Source organism: Meleagris gallopavo, chromosome 3, assembly GCF_905368555.1.
Source record: "Meleagris gallopavo chromosome 3, MGAL_WU_HG_1.1, whole genome shotgun sequence".
NCBI classification, from domain to species: Eukaryota; Metazoa; Chordata; class Aves; order Galliformes; family Phasianidae; genus Meleagris; species Meleagris gallopavo.
The window spans coordinates 48599678-48617072 of NC_139406.1; the positions used below are offsets into that span (position 1 = coordinate 48599678).

The following is a 17395-nucleotide window of genomic DNA, read 5'->3' on the forward strand; positions in this document are numbered from 1 at the left end:
GAGCTGCTCACATTGGACAGAGCACTGAAGACTTCCTACTTTAAAGTAATGTAATTCAAAAATAAGAAATAAACATTTTAAAAAAACTGCACAAGATAATAAATACCTGAAGTGTCTGGACTATAATAAAAATGTTGTCCACCCCAATAGCCAGCACCAAGAAGGGAATAACTTCTGCCACAATCAGTGTCACTGGGACTCCAAAGTAACTGAAAATGCCTATGGAACATGCCACTGAGCTCAGGACAATCAGGATGCCTGCAATGCCCAGGGAGATCTTCGAATCCACCTAAAAAAGTTTTAATTAAAAAAAGTTTTAATGACCATTAGCCAAACCAGCATCATCACATAAGAGACTATAGCAAAGGCAGAAAAATACATTCTTATGTAGAATATAGTTAGGAAGAAGCTTACTTTTCTGCTTCTTTTGAAGAGCCAGAGTACTTAAACCTGGAGCAAAAAGCCTTAAAAGTTGAAGTTAATTACACGTACCAAATGAAAACAGATCTAGTAGAGGCTACAAAGCACGAGTGAATTGTCAAGTATAACAATACAGTGCTTCCTTCAGCTCCTGCCCAAAGGGGACTCAATGCTTTCTGACAAGATGGAACACAGGTGTTCAGCAAAACTATCTGGAAAGCTATTTAAAACTAAAGAGTTTAGAGAAATGAGAACAATAAACATACCAGCAGCCTTCCCCAGCTCTGGATATGTCCCAAAGCTATGGAGATATACACAAACATTACAATATAGCTTATTAGAACAGTGCTGACATCACTCTTGCTTTCACGATTGATTTCGTCTTCAATGCTCCGTTCAGCAGAAAATGATATGGTCAAATTTGGATTATTGTAGTTCTTCAAAAAGTTAACAAACCTAAAAAAAAAAAAAAAAAAAGGAAGAGTCAGTCATACTTTAAAGAATAAATAAAATGTATCAGATGAAGGGAATCTCATGACCAGTAATGATCAGTCCTTTACATGTTATTCTGCTTCTCAAAACATCCCAATTAGTTAGACCAATAAATTGCCAGTGCATTTATGTTTAAAAGTTGCTTTAATTTCTATATACATTTCAGAATACAAAAAGGCTACTTACTCTTTCTCCCATGCCAGGGCTTTCATTATCTTCTTGGAGTCATTGTAGTAGTTGTTAACAGGAAGAGTAATAACAAGAGCAGTAGCATTATTATAGTTATCACCTGTAGAATAGAAAAAAGTACCAGGCATTATGAAATTGAACTTACATTGTAACATAAGCAGGTGTAATTAGGTTTTAAGGGGTATAGTTCAAGCAATCCCACCACTAGAATTCCACTGATTGTAATCTTTCCAATCACATTGAATGCTCAAAGATGTTACTGAAATAGAAATGAGTTGGTAAGCACTCTGGATTGCACTGTAAAAATAATCAGTCATTATCTATCATGTTCATGGTATCCCAGCATTAAAGTGCTGCATGGTTAGACAAGGTGTTGTTAGTTAACTAGTGCTTATGACTTAATCTGGTAAGAAACCAGATGCAGTTCTCCCCGTTGTTCTCTTGCATGCTTAGCATTTACTCAAAGCATGTTGAAAACAATCTTCAGTTAATCATGTGCTTGACTTCAATAGCTGTTTCACACATTTGACATATCCAGTTAAACACAATTTGATAGACAAGTCGCTTGAACTAAATTTAGGCTTCCTAATAGTCATGGAAGAGCTTCCTTTGCAAACATCTTTACCTGTTCTTAGCTGCTTTTTCAGATCAGTGACGCAACTATCTCAGAAGTAAGATACATGCACATCCTAGAATGTCAGCTTGAGATACTTCACATCTACTTTCTTGAAACTAGAGATCCTCAAGAAGGCTTGAAGCAGATTCCACATTCACATGCTTATTAACGGGATAAGTTTCAGTCAGACCACTTGCACTTGTCACTTCTGGAGTTGTCTGCCTTTGTTCTCAGCACTGACCTACTAGCAGGTCAGTTAAAAATATCCTTTCTTAGTTGAAGTTTAACAAAAAAAAAAATCAAAGTTTCTCAGGAGTGCTTTTGAACAGTCAAGTCAATGAGAATCTTTAGCACCAAAGACAGCAAGCAAGAATGTATTGAAGATTTTAAACTGTAACACTGTTGCGTCACTTACCATCATATCCCCCTAACACCAGCCATGGAAAGACAGGTCCACCAAATGCTCCTAAGCAAGGATCGTGAAGCAAACTTGTGTCATTCAGTGATGCTGGAGCCCTAAAGAAATGACCAGCAATAATTATCAGCTTACACTTAGCAAGTGAAGCACAGCACCACCAAACAAGAACAGTAAGAAGCTAATGTTTTACAACTGTCCAAAGGAAATAAGATAGTGCATCACTAGCAGTTCTGTCCTTATGGAACGTTTGCTTTAAAATTAATTAGTTTTTAAAATGTCTTCTAAGATTTTAGGGAAAGGATTGGCTACTACTTCCTATAAACTTAAATGAAAGCTTAGCACGCGTCTTCTCCATCAGAGTTCTATTTAGCAGAAGTGTTTGAAACATGCTTTAAGTAAACCACAGCTAGTGTCTGCACCAAACCAAAATTAGCCTGAAAACTGAAGAAAATAACTCCCACTGAAGTACTAGGTAGAGAAATAGTAAGACAAACACACTACGCTGATCTGTACTTTGACATAGTATTGTGGAATGAAAAAGGAATAAGTAGTTCAAGGAGTTGGCAAGAACTGGCTAGTTTTGTCTGCCAGCATGAGAAGAATTCAGTTTATCCACAGTTTGAAAAGCACCTAATCATACTGCTTACCGAACACAATATAAGAAGTGAGTGTGATAGTCAGCATACACAAAGAACTCATCCCCCACAGCGTGATCTAGAACAGAATGACTGTTTTGGAAGTAGTTGAGTACACTCAATATAGTGCAGTTGTTGTTGTAGGGAGCAAGAGGAGCCACACAAATGTCTTTCAGCATTACAGTTTCATTGTCAAAAGAAGCAACGATGTTCACAATAGCATTTTGCAAATCAAGCACCTGAGAAAAAAAAAAAAAAAAGAATTGAATTGAAGTCTGTGTAAGACAAATTCTTTCTTTTTCTATTCGTACGTGTGTGCTGTATTTCTAGAAGTTTCCAAAGGCAATGGCAAAAGTCAATAGGAGTGCAAAACTAAGTCACTCTTACTTTGCTGTTCGCATTAAAATTGCTGCATTAGCCTGCAAGTTCACCTTGAACAGAAAATAATACACAAGGCTTTCAGAAAAAAAGCTTTTATAGTAAGGATTACAGCGAATATGGATTTTATAACATGATTTCTGATGTACCTAGAGATAACTAATGACCATTTGGCTGGACACATCACCTTACAGATGGAAGACACAACTCCTTACAATTACACCGGTTAGCAAAGTTTGGGCTTTTGCTTTTGAAGTCCTAGTTACCTGATGGAGAATATCTTTGTCGAGTGGAGGTCCAAAAGGCACATCTGCTCCTGATGGGTACGGTGAATAGATGCTTGGACGGCTGTTTGGGGCTTGAATAATAAGTTGCTCAGTACGAAAGAAAGGCCCAAAGTGTTTGTCAAAGTATTCCTTCTCCTTGCGGGCTTGGCTGCTTGGAGCTGACCAGAGATCTACAGGGTTTGTAGTTGCTTTAATATATACAAAGCCTGAACAGCACATAGCAATAAAGACCACAGAGAAGAGGATAACTGGGCGTGGATTTCTGACACAGAAAGCACCCCATGATGTAAATGTCATCCTTAGGCCATTCTCAAACCTTTCACCAAGCCTCTCACCACAGGTAATTTTCCCTGTAAGAAGTAAATAGGGAATGTTTGAGTAATCAGTTTAACAACATTTCCCTAAAACACATTGAAACAATCAGGATTTTACTTAAGCACTGGAAGAAGCATTTACACTGACAGTCAGATCCAGGGATTAACCTTTTACTGAGGTCAAGGGCCAGAAGTCAGCTCATAATTACATTGCCTCTTCTAATGCAAGAAGACACAAAGCGCTCTAGAACTTCATAGTAGTATTACCACACACATAACCTGTGCAGCAAGGGCTTCTGGCATACAGTAAAATAGAGTTAAGTACTATTGCAAACCTAAAGCAATACTAGGCAAACAATTTAAATATAGTAATTTAGGAATTGATTATATGGGCTAGCAAAGCTAAACATCTCGAATCTACCCATAGAAGTAGATGAATTTAAGACAATTTTAATAAATCTGATGCTTTCATCCAAGACATACCATTATCATGATGAGAGTTGACAGAAAAGGCTACATTACTATCAATTGGTGTATACTCAGAGACAAAATGCCGCCTCCTGTAAGAGAAAAAGACTATGTTACCCTAATTCCACAAGATTCCTTGCACATGTACAGCAGAAATAGTTCTCCGTGCTAGTAGTAAATTGAGTATATGACTAGCCCAGAAAGCATAGACATCTTCTTTCCACCCCCAGTCGGTCAAGTTGACTGAGTTGTCCTGCTAATGTTATCACTCTGCTATAACATTATAGGTTCTCTACTGTGAATGCTACTGGTGTTCTTAACTTTACATAGAGAACGTATTCTTGATCCAAGCTGGAAAAGCATAAGACAGCTGACAAAGCTGCAGTCTGTTCAGAAGGATTAAGAGAGTTTGATCCCCAGCAAGAGACATCCACATTAGAAATATTTGACTTCAGTAATAACTTAAGTTACAGGTACTCAGGCTAACAAAATAGCAAAGCAAAGCAAGAAAAAGCATACTTTTTCTGTCCTGAAGGCAGAACACTTATAGCTGACCTATAATGCTTATGGTCTTATCTAATACCTAGAGCAGGAAATAAGCACTACACTCTCTTCATAGCAATCTCATCAATAGGCATCCAAATTAGGGACAGGTATTTTTGGCTATGAACCAGACATATTCTCACTATTTCAGTTATGTAGCCATGTTGTTTAACAAGTTTACCAGACCAGGCTAGTAAGCATGGCATAAGTTTGTTATATACAGTTGTCCTTGTCTACGGAGATTCAAATCTTATTACACAGCAATTTTAGATTCTTGGTCATAATTGAACAACATAACCCTACTTAAGGATGTTAGGTAGTTGAACCCTCTGGAAAATGCTATCAAGAAATATTAGTAGGCTTCCACTGCTCATGATGACTAGTACAACCACACCAGAGCATTTCTAACATAGCTGCTTCTGTTCTTACTAGAGAACATTGTGTAGCACAGAGAAGGTGCTTGCTATACATTACTTTTTAAAATGCTATGATCACAGGAAGCTCAGTTAGTATTTTCAGAACAGGATGATAGAGAAAAGCAGCCAAGCAGCACTATCTGTATTAGGGCATGATTGTTTTGGTACAGGCATTAGTCTAAACATACATTCCAGTTAGTCTGCTACAACTGCACGTGGCCACCAATATCTGATATTGCTGTCTCCCAGTGATCTTGAGTTGAGTTTCTGCAAGTTAATTATCTTCAAGAAATTTTCATTTCAGTGATTCTTCCCCCAGGCACACGACTTGACAAAGTAGGGTGCAGAGAGTACAAATACTTCATTTCATATGTAACAATATCCAGAAGTAGCAGAGGTTTTAACAAAACAGCATTTGCTGCAAACAGGCCCCTCCATAACTGAAGTTTCCTAGCTCACTTCTATTACTTCATGAACAACATAGTTTGAGGAAAAGGATAGCACTTTACTTACTTATATGGAGGCTCTCTCGTAGAGCATTTGACTTACCTAAAAATGTGTACTTTATGATTAATAAAAATATGAAGCTCCTTGAAACTGTTTAGAGCATCAAGAACAGTTCAACAGTGAAAAGAATGAGCTTGTTTAAATGCAGTTGCTGTAGATGAGATATTAGTGGACTAGCCTGGTTTTAAGCACTTGTAAGTATGTGTATATGTAAGTAAAGCCCCTTGGCTTCCAGAGTTTGACATGCGATTGTAGCTTACTTCACTCCCGGAAGGCAGTTCTTTGATATCTTAATTGATACCATCCAAAAAAAAAAAAAAATGATACAGTTCAAGTGAGACTTTACTCCCTACCACAAAAGCCTCACATCAATCAGGGTAAGCAAATACATGCGTTTCCTCAAATTTCCATAAGCATGAACTCAAGTATGCCAGTCTTATGCAACTGCATGCGGCCACCAATATCAGATATTGCTCTCTCCCAGTAACTGTGAGTTGAGCTCCATAATTATATTATGCAAGTTGAAAATTAGCCTACTTGGTCCTGAGCTAGGCAGCATATGCAAGAGTTTCATATCAGCTAAAAACTTCTGTATTCACTTTCTACCACATACTTTCTAGTATTCAAACAGCCTCTGCAAGCATAAAGCATCTGGCATACAACACAACTCCAGGCTGGGTGATCCCAGAAGCATAAGCATTCTGTACAACGCAAAGTTTCCACAGAAAAAGCAAGTTACTTTCAGAGCTGTACATCTTAAGTGTTTTACCTGTAACACCAGACTCCAAAAACTAGAGCAAAAAATACGAGTAGAAACCCCATGTATGAGATCCACATGATGATATACACAGCATCCAAACCAAATAAAAGCCAAGGAACAGGTAATGGAGGGGGCTGAGGTTTCGGACCACAAACAATTGAACAGTCTTGACAGCTGCACGGTCCTGTCGAATCATCCACAGACTCATTACAGCCTTTGGTAGCATTGTTCATAGGATTCATTCCATGGACAGGAACGTCTACGAAATACCAAAGTCACACATGCAAAGTCAGTTTACTACAAGGTAAAAATAAAAAAATAAAAAAATGTAGTTTTACAATACAGGCTTCCTAGTTTAATGAATGAACCCTTTACATGACAGTCCCCTTCATAAGCAGTAGCTTTTCCTCAGTCCTGTAGCAATGCCTGCATGGAAGAAGGCAGTAACTCCTTAGATATGTATACCTAGTAATCATGTTTTTAGAACACTTTAATCTGAAGAACTAACAAGCACTCCTACCACCTCCTAGCAACAAGCTGTAATGCATTCCTTGCCCCAGTCTGTTCATCTGAGGAACAGAACAGCTTCCTTATAAAAACCATGAAAGATCAGGGCATTGCCCTACATTTCTAAAGATTACAAGTTACCCAGTTTTTCCAAGATCAGTCCATCTCTCAATGAGTTTTAGGCATCTACGGTAATAAATTGAATAGAAAGCAATTACAACTTTCAAGCAAAAAAATAAGATTCAGCTTAGGTTATATTGCTTTGAAAGCCTGACTACGGCTAATTATTGCTGGGTGGCCATTTGATGAGTTAGCATCCTGACTATTGCATACAGCCTCTGACAGAAGATTCACAGCAAATTCTTATTTTTTCCACTTTTTTTTTTTTTACCTGAAAAGATAGGAATAATGCTGAAAGGAGTTTGTCCATTATCTTTACTAAACATGTACTCAATCCAGTTGGTAGCATTGCAGTCCTTGGCGTCCTTTCCACACAGCAGCCCCAATGCCTTAACATTACTTGATGGAGCCTCAACATCTTTGCAGGCATTATACATTTCTAGAAAGAATGTATGAAGACAGAAGTCATTAAGTCAGTATTAGCACTTCAGCAAGCATTCTGAATTTGGGAACTAAGTGAAGACTCATCAAGTTCAAAGAAAATGCTTATAGCTTTCAAGAGGAAACATCATAAGATAGCAAAGTAATGCTTTCAGCTTTATTTACAGCAATCAAGGTTACAGTGTTTTGCTACAGCGATCTTAATTTAAGTAGGCCAGCTGCATCTGCACTGCACTACCAGAACCTTCTTTATTAGATCATGTTCTTTCTAACAATATGAAGCGTCTCTTTTGAGAGGTTATGACTGAGACAATACTTTTGACCCCAGGCCATAAGTCTCTTTCAAATGCCTCAACTTACAGGTCAAAAAACCAAGAAGAGACCAAATTAATTCTTCACATTTGCTATAAAACTAAAATATAGACTAAACCACTTGTTTTTAAGAAAAAGATACTTGCATTTGACAAGAGACTATAATAGTACATTTCACAGGGAAATGATCTATATGACTCAGAAATAAGGTAATCCACAGCACAAACTTCATATTGGTGAGTTTCAATATTAGGCATGCTTGTGATACTCAGTTAGAAACTATTTTCTTTTTCTGAAGATAAAGTCATCTATGTTATCAGCTATTAAAAATCACAGATTTTCAGTCTCAGCTGAACCTTCAAAAGATGTAAGTGTCAGCATAATGTCCCCTATCAAATATAGATGTTTCAAAGGAGACCTACTGGCATCTATTTGATGCCTTGTAGTACAAAAGACAGTTGTCCGCCGTTCACCTCCCAGCATATCCTGGAAGAGTCTTGTTCCTGTTACCTTGATAAAAGTGCATCAGCACATTGTTTACTCACCATTTGCAAAGCGTTCTCCAATGAAGTACTGCAGCTCTGTAATACTACTTTTGTTTTCTTTTGAAACTGGATCATAATAAGGTATGGTGCTTGTAACATTCAAAAACTCAGACTGATTTGGACTGCAAGTCAGTTCACAGAAGAGGTTAATCAAGTTGTAGAAACATGATGGACACCTGGGTAGGAAAGTTAATGAACAGCAATCAGATTAAGAGGTAAAAATGAAGCATATCCGATTTCACTTACACACCAACTGTAAGCATTCTGCTCAGTGATAAAACAAAGAACTTAAAGTTTTTATTTAATATATTAATATATAAAAATTGAATACACTTACATAAAAAGTAGTTATCCAAACAACAATAATTGGTGCTTAAAGTTGTTTCATATTCTTCAGTCAGAAGTATCAACATTACTTACTAGGAAATTCTATACCTCACATAGCTGCTACAAGCAGCAGTTGACAAGAAATTAAAAGGAGCTTAACTGCTGCTACTAGAAAGGTTGAACAGTCCTCTGTCATCCTCTTCTGAAGAAGACTTCATTACAAATGCAGTAGCTCAAGACAAAGTAAATTAGCGTTTATGCTACCAACTCACTCAGTCCAGACTGTAAGACATTGCTTCACAGAGTTAAGGCTTCCTGATAGAGATAAGAAAGTCTTTCCAAGAGCTCACTGCAATAAGCCTTAAAATGAAATTACCACATCTACAGTTCGCTTCAACTGAAGTGTCCTGATGTCCCTTCTAATTTTAAAAAGCTCTAGCTGCTTTGCCATTCATTAGCATACCTGGAAAGAAACTGCAGAGGCAGCTGCAAGTTGTTTTTCAAAGTCTGAAGCTGAAGGATATCACAGCAAGTACTGACATTGCCAAAGAATAAACCTGGACAGAGTTCCTAAAATATAAACAATACTGAGATTAGTACAAGGGAAGGAAAGAAAAGCATGCTTAAAATCTCAAAACTCAAGTTTTATTTCAGCACATTGCAGAAGATAGTTGTTGTTGTGGGAGATGAACGAAAGAATCAGTCCAGCCAGTAAGATTCATAAGAGAATATGGACAGAAGAATCATTTGTATTATTCAGGGTATCATTTCCTTTAAGAAGCTCTTTCAGATGATCTTTAGTCACCAGGGTCTATATATAGAATGATAATCGTATTTGAGAGTCCATCAGTAAGAGGACAACACAGTCACCCAACTCTGAAGTATTCCTGCAGCTTATCCTTCAATGCATCTCCTGAACAGGATCAAATTCTCAAGTCTCAGAAGACAAGCCACTAAGCAGAGTCACCAAATACATGGAAGAACTATTTAATGTCCAGTTTATAGAAAAGAAGTGCATTTATTCTAACACTAGTGCCATCCATACTGTACATTTCTTGTATGTTATTAAGTCCTCTGAAAGTGTAACACAGTCAGCTCACCAATTTGTTACTGCTGACAGCCAAGCCATTACTTTGTAGTTATTCCACACTAAGGCTTTGAGTCACCATCTGCCAGAAGACAAGTCTGGCAATATCACCCTATGTTGTGCATCAAATCCAGAAAATATTTTAACTTCAGTTTTGTTCATTTTGGAAACAAAAACTCCGATAGGGAAACACTGTCTAATATTAGGCACAGCTACAGAAACAAAACTTGGATAAGGTTTGCCCCATTTGAATGACTGGTTTCAGTTACTGCTTTCCTAATTAAGGAAGGAATCAGAACGATTATCTGCCAGAATAGAATTTTAGTCGTCTTTAGAAATACAAAAGACATAACTGATAAACATCACAAATCAGAGTCCTAAAAACAGACTAAAGAGTGCAAGTGCTCAAAGCAGTGAGAAAATAAGCAGGAAAATGCAGCAATCCTCTATTTAGAATTTTGTTTGTGAAAGTTTGTATGTAGATCACATGGTTTGGAGGCATCTCATATACCTGAATAGAAACAGCAGTCTATCACCTTCACACAGCTGGGGCTACAAGCTAGATCTGAGAAATGAGAGAATCAGTATTTACCTTTCAAAAAAGTGAAAATCAGATAGCTAAAAGTTACAGTGCAGGTCCAACAAAACCCATAACAGAACTCTCAAGTGCAAGAGAAGTACTTTTCAGTGGATGTACAGAAGCAGCTCACCTGCATCAAGTCATAGCCATCCTCTGGTAGAGCTATAGGTGGTCCATCATAAGCACAGTTGTATCTCTTGTCTCCAGATGCAATTCCACATTCTCCATACCAGACACACTGTTGTGGAAGTACCTAAATCAACATGAGGAAACTGATTAACAGCAAGGAATAATTACTTGTTTTTTCAACTACCAGGTAGTTTGCACATTACTATTCCAACAGCCACTTATAGTCCAGATTAGATAACTTCCTGTAATTCAGATATATGTGCTACAGAAAGCATCCATCGAGAAAAGCACGTATTGACATGGCATGCATGAACACAGTGTTGTATGTCAGCATTCCACCCCTCTCTGCTCAGCCCCTGACAGCATAATTCTTAAGTGCTAGAGTTATTGAAGAAAAACCCAAACCAATACTTGCAAAGCATTCCCAAATAAAAGGGAAAAAAAGAGTTTCTTCATGTAGAACAATGCACGTGATTAGTGGGTTAAACTTATTTCAGTGTGAGTCACTGAACATGAAGAGAAGTACATTATTCACGTGTAATATTTTCAGTTCTCCCTATAACCTTTCAGCCCTTCTTGCAAATCCATCCGCTCGCTGACAGATTTGGAGGAAGTAACAGCATTAGAGGATTCCAGAACAGGACTTCACAGCTCTACATTCACCACAGAATGTCATTTATTGCAAGAAACTGAAGGGATGCCCTCCATTAACACTCATGGACAAAAACACGCCGCATCCACACAGGGAAGGCCAAACAACATTTTGGAAATCCCTAGGTCTAGAGATTACTGAAAAATTCAAATAAGTTCTTTATTGTATGCATAAAATGAAGGAAGTTGAAAGTGCACAACTGCACCTTGAATGCATTGCATTTCTGTTCAGAAGTGCTTGTACTGAGACATCTGAATTACTAAATCAGAGTATTTATTCTTAAAATTAAAACCTTTAAGAAAGAATGCAACAACACACCGTTTATAGTGAAAGCTTGAGAACAGCTCCAGAGTTTTGCTGCCTGGGCTGCAAGCAGAATGCGGACTGCCTAAACATTTACTGTGTTTCTGCAAGCACACAAGCATCAAAAGACTGCATGGTACGGTTTTAAAGATAACTGACCTATTTTTATCTCCTGAACAACCTTGACTTCACATCTGTAGAAACACCATATGCTTATACAGCAAGGACAGACTGCTGAGCTGCGTGCTTGACCATGAATAAAACTGTTTACTGACCAGGGAGGCCCCTGAAAGGCTGCATTCATCATATCCTAGAGCTTTCTAAGATTACAATAGCGCTTCCACAACATCCATTTCTATGCTGAACTACACCAAATTCTTTGCAAAAAGCATACTAGTAACTGGATTATTGTAACTGATAAACATCTGTTTACCTGAACTTGTTAGTTTCCCCCTTTAACTTAACTTAGGAAACAAAGCCCAAACACAAGTCACTCACTGCAAACCAGTGGGTTCAGAATTCAACCTGAGTACCACACGTCCAGACTGCTACTTCATTTCTCTACTTAAGCACTTCTTCTAGCTAAATCTGTAATCGGCTGTTAAATATTCCCATATTCTTATATACAAGCTGGCATGCATCCCTGAAAAAAAAAAAAAAAAATCACACTTCTAGACACTAGATGTTTAACATCCAGCATAAGCCAAGAAGCTAAATTACAATAACAATTTGGAGACTGCCCATAGAAACACACTGTATATTCATTTCATGCCTAATGAAATTCACAGTGTCTAAGCTTACATCAAACTATGTTTGAAGTCATCAACTCAGCCTCTGCTTCCTGCATCTATACAGACCAGTTCTATCAGCAAATAAGCCTGCTAGCAGAAGGAAGACTTACGTGTGTGTGCGCACACCAATGTCAGAAGTAACTGAATCACCTCCTCAAGAAGCAAAGATTCACTACTGTTCTTAGGAAAGAGCAAAGATTCAAGCTGCTTATTACCACCAGTCAGAACTGGATCGGGCATTTCTTGCATCTCACGCAGATCTTCACATTTAGCCTAGACTGGTTTGCAATCATACCTCAAAACACCTGCTGCACCAAATCTGTGAATTTAACACATCTTGATTTTTAAATTTCACAGAGTTCAACCTCCTCTTTCTGAAGAGACTTAACTTCTTCCAAAGTAGAAAACTTCACATCACTATTAACACAGAAATCTTAAGGTTTACAGTGGGAGCACTTCTACAGTAGGAAGGTTTACTTCAGTTGACACATCAGGCAGACTGGTAAGTTCTGCTGCTTTTACCAATGTTATCTCTATTTTAAGTTAGCAATTCCTCAGTTATAACTACATAGGAACAACAAATTCAAATACAGACTGTATTATAGACAACTACATGATAACAAATTCACCTGTAAGCCTTTCTACTATCATTTCCAGGATGAAACATAAAGCAGCTTCCTTGCATAAGAGGTCATGCAACAAGAAGCATTCAACTAAACACATAAGAAAATAAAGCAAGACAAGGTATTTTGGCTTAGTGGCAGATTATACTTGTAACTTAAATATGTAACTTACAGCCCCATTACTGAAGTTTGGGGCAGATAAAACTTACAGTGGAAAAAAACAACACACTTCCCACAGACTTTTGGCCTGCTTAGAGAAGGTGAATGTGTCAGTTACTTGTAATACACCACTTAGACCTAGAACTGTAACTTATAAAAGTTCATTCTACTTCTGTGTAAACACCAATAGTCCAATTCCAGTGAACTCATGATATGACCCAGCAGGACCTCACTAAAAGGAATCTGAATTACCTCCCTGGACTGATAGGGCTCCGGTGTTACCCGATTTACAAGAACTGGGTCAATATGCATAAATGCCAATCAAATCATTTGAAGTCATCAGTTAGAAGTCAGCGACACAGCTGTCAGACAGTGGCAATTTAATAGCATGCTCACCTCTGAGTCAGCTACAAAGTACAGGAGAGGGCTGAGCTCCTGGTTTTCAGAGAGCAAGCAGGGATACTACTAGTCATTAAATAACTTCTTTATCACTGATAAGATAGAGCTGAAAGTTCTTTCCCCGAAGCCTTGTAACAGACGGTAAGTCAGAATAAATACTTTGTTCTCTCCACTCTTCCAGAGAAGCATTCCTTCACAAATAAGAAAGGATACAGGTGAGTAACTGTTATTGTAAATAAGTCACAGGGAACAAAGCTACTGCTTGTACAGTCAAGCTTTTAAATAACTTCTTCATCATACTTAAGTGTGCAAAGGTTCCCCTGATCCCAGGAAACAACAAGATATGCTATATTGAACCAAATTCCCTTCTAAACAATGCAAGATACTCCAGAAAGCTCCACTGAAGTATTTGGGAAGACCACATCAAGTCCTCAGTATCTTGAAATGAGACTTCCATGAGTACTTTTTCAAGCAATAGAAAGTTAGCTTTGAATTAAAGCTGTTTCCCCCTGCCTCCAGCAGAGTTCAGAAAACGGCTGGCACTACCACTATCCTCCCACATACCCAGAGCTGAAGAAAGTAAATTCCTACTTCTGATAGAACCATTCTGTCTAAAGAGAAGCTTCGCCTTGGGTCTGGGCTGCAGGGATCCCAATCACAAACTTGCACACAAGCACATATTAGCATTCCATGACTATCAGCAACACTCTACACAGGTTCTGCTACAACTTTCCTGTTCCCAGGCATTATCATTTGTTTGCAACAGAACTGGCATTTCAACAGATCATAAACACATTTACTTCGGTCCAAGTTTCTTCAACGGCACGTTGAAACAAATCCATAACCTTCAATACTTCCAGAAACATTAGCCATCAGCAATGATTATGTAGCTGTGAAGCAGACAAAGAACAACAACATCGCTGTATACAGAAACAAAAACTTCTTGTAACTGCAAATTCCAGAAAACAAAATAACTTTGTTTGGCTCCCCAAACTAAGATCATTAATGTATGGAAAAGGCAGCAGCATCAGGTACGGCTGTTTCTCCCTTTCTTCATCTAACACAGTACATTTGAGATATTCTTTGGAATTGCTTGTCTTGCCATATAATAACATACCTCTACCTCCATTAATATCTAATCCATATCACCCTTAATAGTGGATATGATGCTCTGGCTCCAAGAACTGAACTCTAAGGGAACATGGTACTACACCATCTTTAATAAACATAGTATTGGCTTATGGAGGCAGGTGACCAGGTTAAGTCCATAAATCTGCCCACTCACTCTGACAGCTCTCCCTGTCAGAAGGGGGTCCCTGGACTAAAGAAAATTTTACAGGTTTCTAGTTCTTATACTGTATCTTCCAGTACTCTGTACAAAAGCAACCAATCCAGAGACAAGCCCAGTCAGCTAGGTTTCTCTTGTACCTTTGCCCACGGGTAAGTGACTGTTCTCCTCTGGAAGGAAAAATAATTAGGTGCTCAGGCAAAGCAAGTCCTAGCTCTGGAGTTACCCAAGCACATTGCAGGAACACGATAGTGCAGTAGGAAGAGAAAGCTGCAGTAATTATGGTAGTTGAGTATCTGGGGAAGCAGGCTGGTGTTAACTGACAACGGCTTGATTTTATTGGGGGAAGAGATAGATGCACTACTACTGTGTGCACAGTCTGAAAGCACAAGGCCCTAATAACACTGGCACAAGAAAATATCCGTGATGCCCTGCAGAGGAACAGTAACGACACCTAGATGGAGTGTTTTGGCTACCGGCAGGTCAAGCACTGTTCCACTCATTCACCTCAGTCGTCTCTCTGCTCCTAAGACACCTTTCTCACTTTCCATCCAGAATGACAAGGAACAAGTCATTCCTGATTTTCCAGGAACCATCTACTCTTACGTCCTGTTGTGAAGTTATGCTGTCATCCCTGATATGCAGGTTCCTTCACAGAGGCATTTCAGACCTTCCCACCATAGGCCACACACAAAAATGCAGATCACCTGACAAGGCTGGGACTGAGCAGCATCAGCCACTAATGTCCACCATTAAGAATTTCAGAAACATTTAAGTTAATCTGACCTTGTAGCTTGGGATCCCAATTACTGATGGGAAACAAGTGTCCAGTCTTCCTTAACCACTAATTGACAGCCTGTATTTTGGTATAATTGCCAACTGCATCAGCTGACATTAAGCACACAAAATGCCATCTAGCATATTAACAAGCTGATAAGAGAACAAGAATTTAAGAGGCTTGGTATTCTTTACTCCTTAACTTAAAGAACAGAACTTACAGTCCACATTCAAAAAACAGGAATAAAAGAGCCAAGGCTCTCAATGCAGCTCTTAGGTGGGTAGTTAGCTCCCAGCCAGCAGCAGGTTACCTGACAAAAGTTCGGCCCGCACCACAACTGAAAGCATGAAAACGTTCTACCAGCATGCTTGAGAGGGAACGAGTTAACCTTCAGAAAGTTTCTCTTCAGCAAGCAAGCACTATACAGGTACAGCCTAGTTGAAGGTCTAGCTTCTCTTTGAGAGATATTAAGGTCTACTTTGTGGAACATTAGGATGTAAACAACATATAACAGCAAAGATTTCAAGTCAAGTTTGTTTCCATTCCCCTACTCTGCCACTCCAATTTTGCCTTCTTACATTAGGCATACAGGCTTCAGTTTTGTAAAGTCACTTTGTCATGTTAACCTCTCATAAACCACAAAGCCACATCCCCTACAAGATCCTGTAGAGATCAACAAGACCCTTCTGCAATGGAACTTATTTCACACTCCTGGTGGGAGGAGGATGTTGAGCTGTAGAAGTACAGCATCTCTTTGGTCCTGCACCAGCCCAGGGCACACTTCATCCCTATGTTGTTCAGCATATTCTTCCAAAACAATCACAGAAAGGAGTGCTTGGAAGGTGCAAAGTCTATCAGCTACCCACCTGGAGACCACGAGTCACCGACAAACAACCAGCTTCTCTGGAAGAAGGAGTTTCTTGCTTTCTACTCAATCTCCAAGGAGGAGCAGAGGTTGCTACCACAGGAGAGCCTCAGTACACACAAGGTGACCAACCTGGCAGCTTAAAGTGAGCTTGGTATAAACCCTGACTTCGTGCATTTCTAAGTCAGTTAAAGAAGAAAAAGATGACGCTGAGATGTACAAGATACTCTGTTTCTCCAGAGGAAAGCAGAGCATCTCACTGCTGCCTTGAACAACGAGGCAAACTGACTGATAAAGGGATTAATGTGTCCCCATCCCACCCCAGAGCAATTTAGCAAAGGAATTCCAACTCGGAGCAGACAGAAGCGCGCACACGCCGATCAATAACAGGCCTCACAGGGAGCTGCCATCTTCCGCAGTAAACACTCGCAGCAAGCCGCGCCAGGCACCGGTGACACTAGCAATGCTCTGCGCGGGCATGTGACTGCACGGCTACTCACACGCACCCGGCATTGCATAACAGGGCGCATCCCGGCAGCCAGCATCCGGACAGCTGCCGCTTTCTGCAGCAGCAGGGCACAAAGCTCGCTCAGCCCGCACGGTTCAGCTTGCTCTCCGGGGCTCGGCGGCGCTCCCAGCCGGGCCCCCACTCCAACCGCAGCCACGCACCCGGCGGTGACACCGCGCAGCCCAGCCGCCAACGCCCCACGGCCCCTCCGGCGGCCTCACACCGGAGCCCGAGTGCGGGCAGGCAGGAGCCCGGCTCCAGCTGAGCCAGCGCTGTTCCCCTCCATACCTGTGCTGGGGACAGCAGCAGCAGGAAGAGGAGAAAGACGAGCAGGCGGCGGGTGCCCGGCCCGGGGCTGCCTTGCGGGCCCCCCATGGAGACGCAGCAGCGGGCGACAGCGAAGAGAGACAGAAGGGGGACAGGGAGAGAGAGACGGCCGCGCAGGTCCGGAAGGGCCGCTCCCGCCAGGCCGGGCGGTGCTACAGTCCCGCCGGGGCCGCTTCCAGCCCGCCGTGGGGCCGCACCCGCTCGTCTCCGC

General features: G+C 40.1%; 1 protein-coding gene across 1 annotated transcript in view; it reads right to left on the reverse strand.

Moving 5' to 3' along the window:
- Nucleotides 1-17368, reverse strand: part of NPC1 (NPC intracellular cholesterol transporter 1) — a 26787-nt gene extending 9419 nt beyond the window's left edge. Inside the window, exons 1-13 of the mRNA XM_085220890.1 lie at nt 17146-17368; nt 10493-10615; nt 9159-9265; nt 8369-8544; nt 7342-7509; nt 6453-6702; nt 4233-4309; nt 3415-3785; nt 2783-3009; nt 2133-2233; nt 1099-1201; nt 687-876; nt 107-289 (exon numbers count right to left, since the gene is read on the reverse strand). Of these exons, the coding sequence (XP_085077016.1) occupies nt 107-289; nt 687-876; nt 1099-1201; nt 2133-2233; nt 2783-3009; nt 3415-3785; nt 4233-4309; nt 6453-6702; nt 7342-7509; nt 8369-8544; nt 9159-9265; nt 10493-10615; nt 17146-17232 (2163 nt within the window). The 5' untranslated portion in view covers nt 17233-17368. The remainder of the gene's footprint in view (nt 1-106; nt 290-686; nt 877-1098; nt 1202-2132; nt 2234-2782; nt 3010-3414; nt 3786-4232; nt 4310-6452; nt 6703-7341; nt 7510-8368; nt 8545-9158; nt 9266-10492; nt 10616-17145) is intronic.
- Nucleotides 17369-17395: the final 27 nt, after the last annotated feature.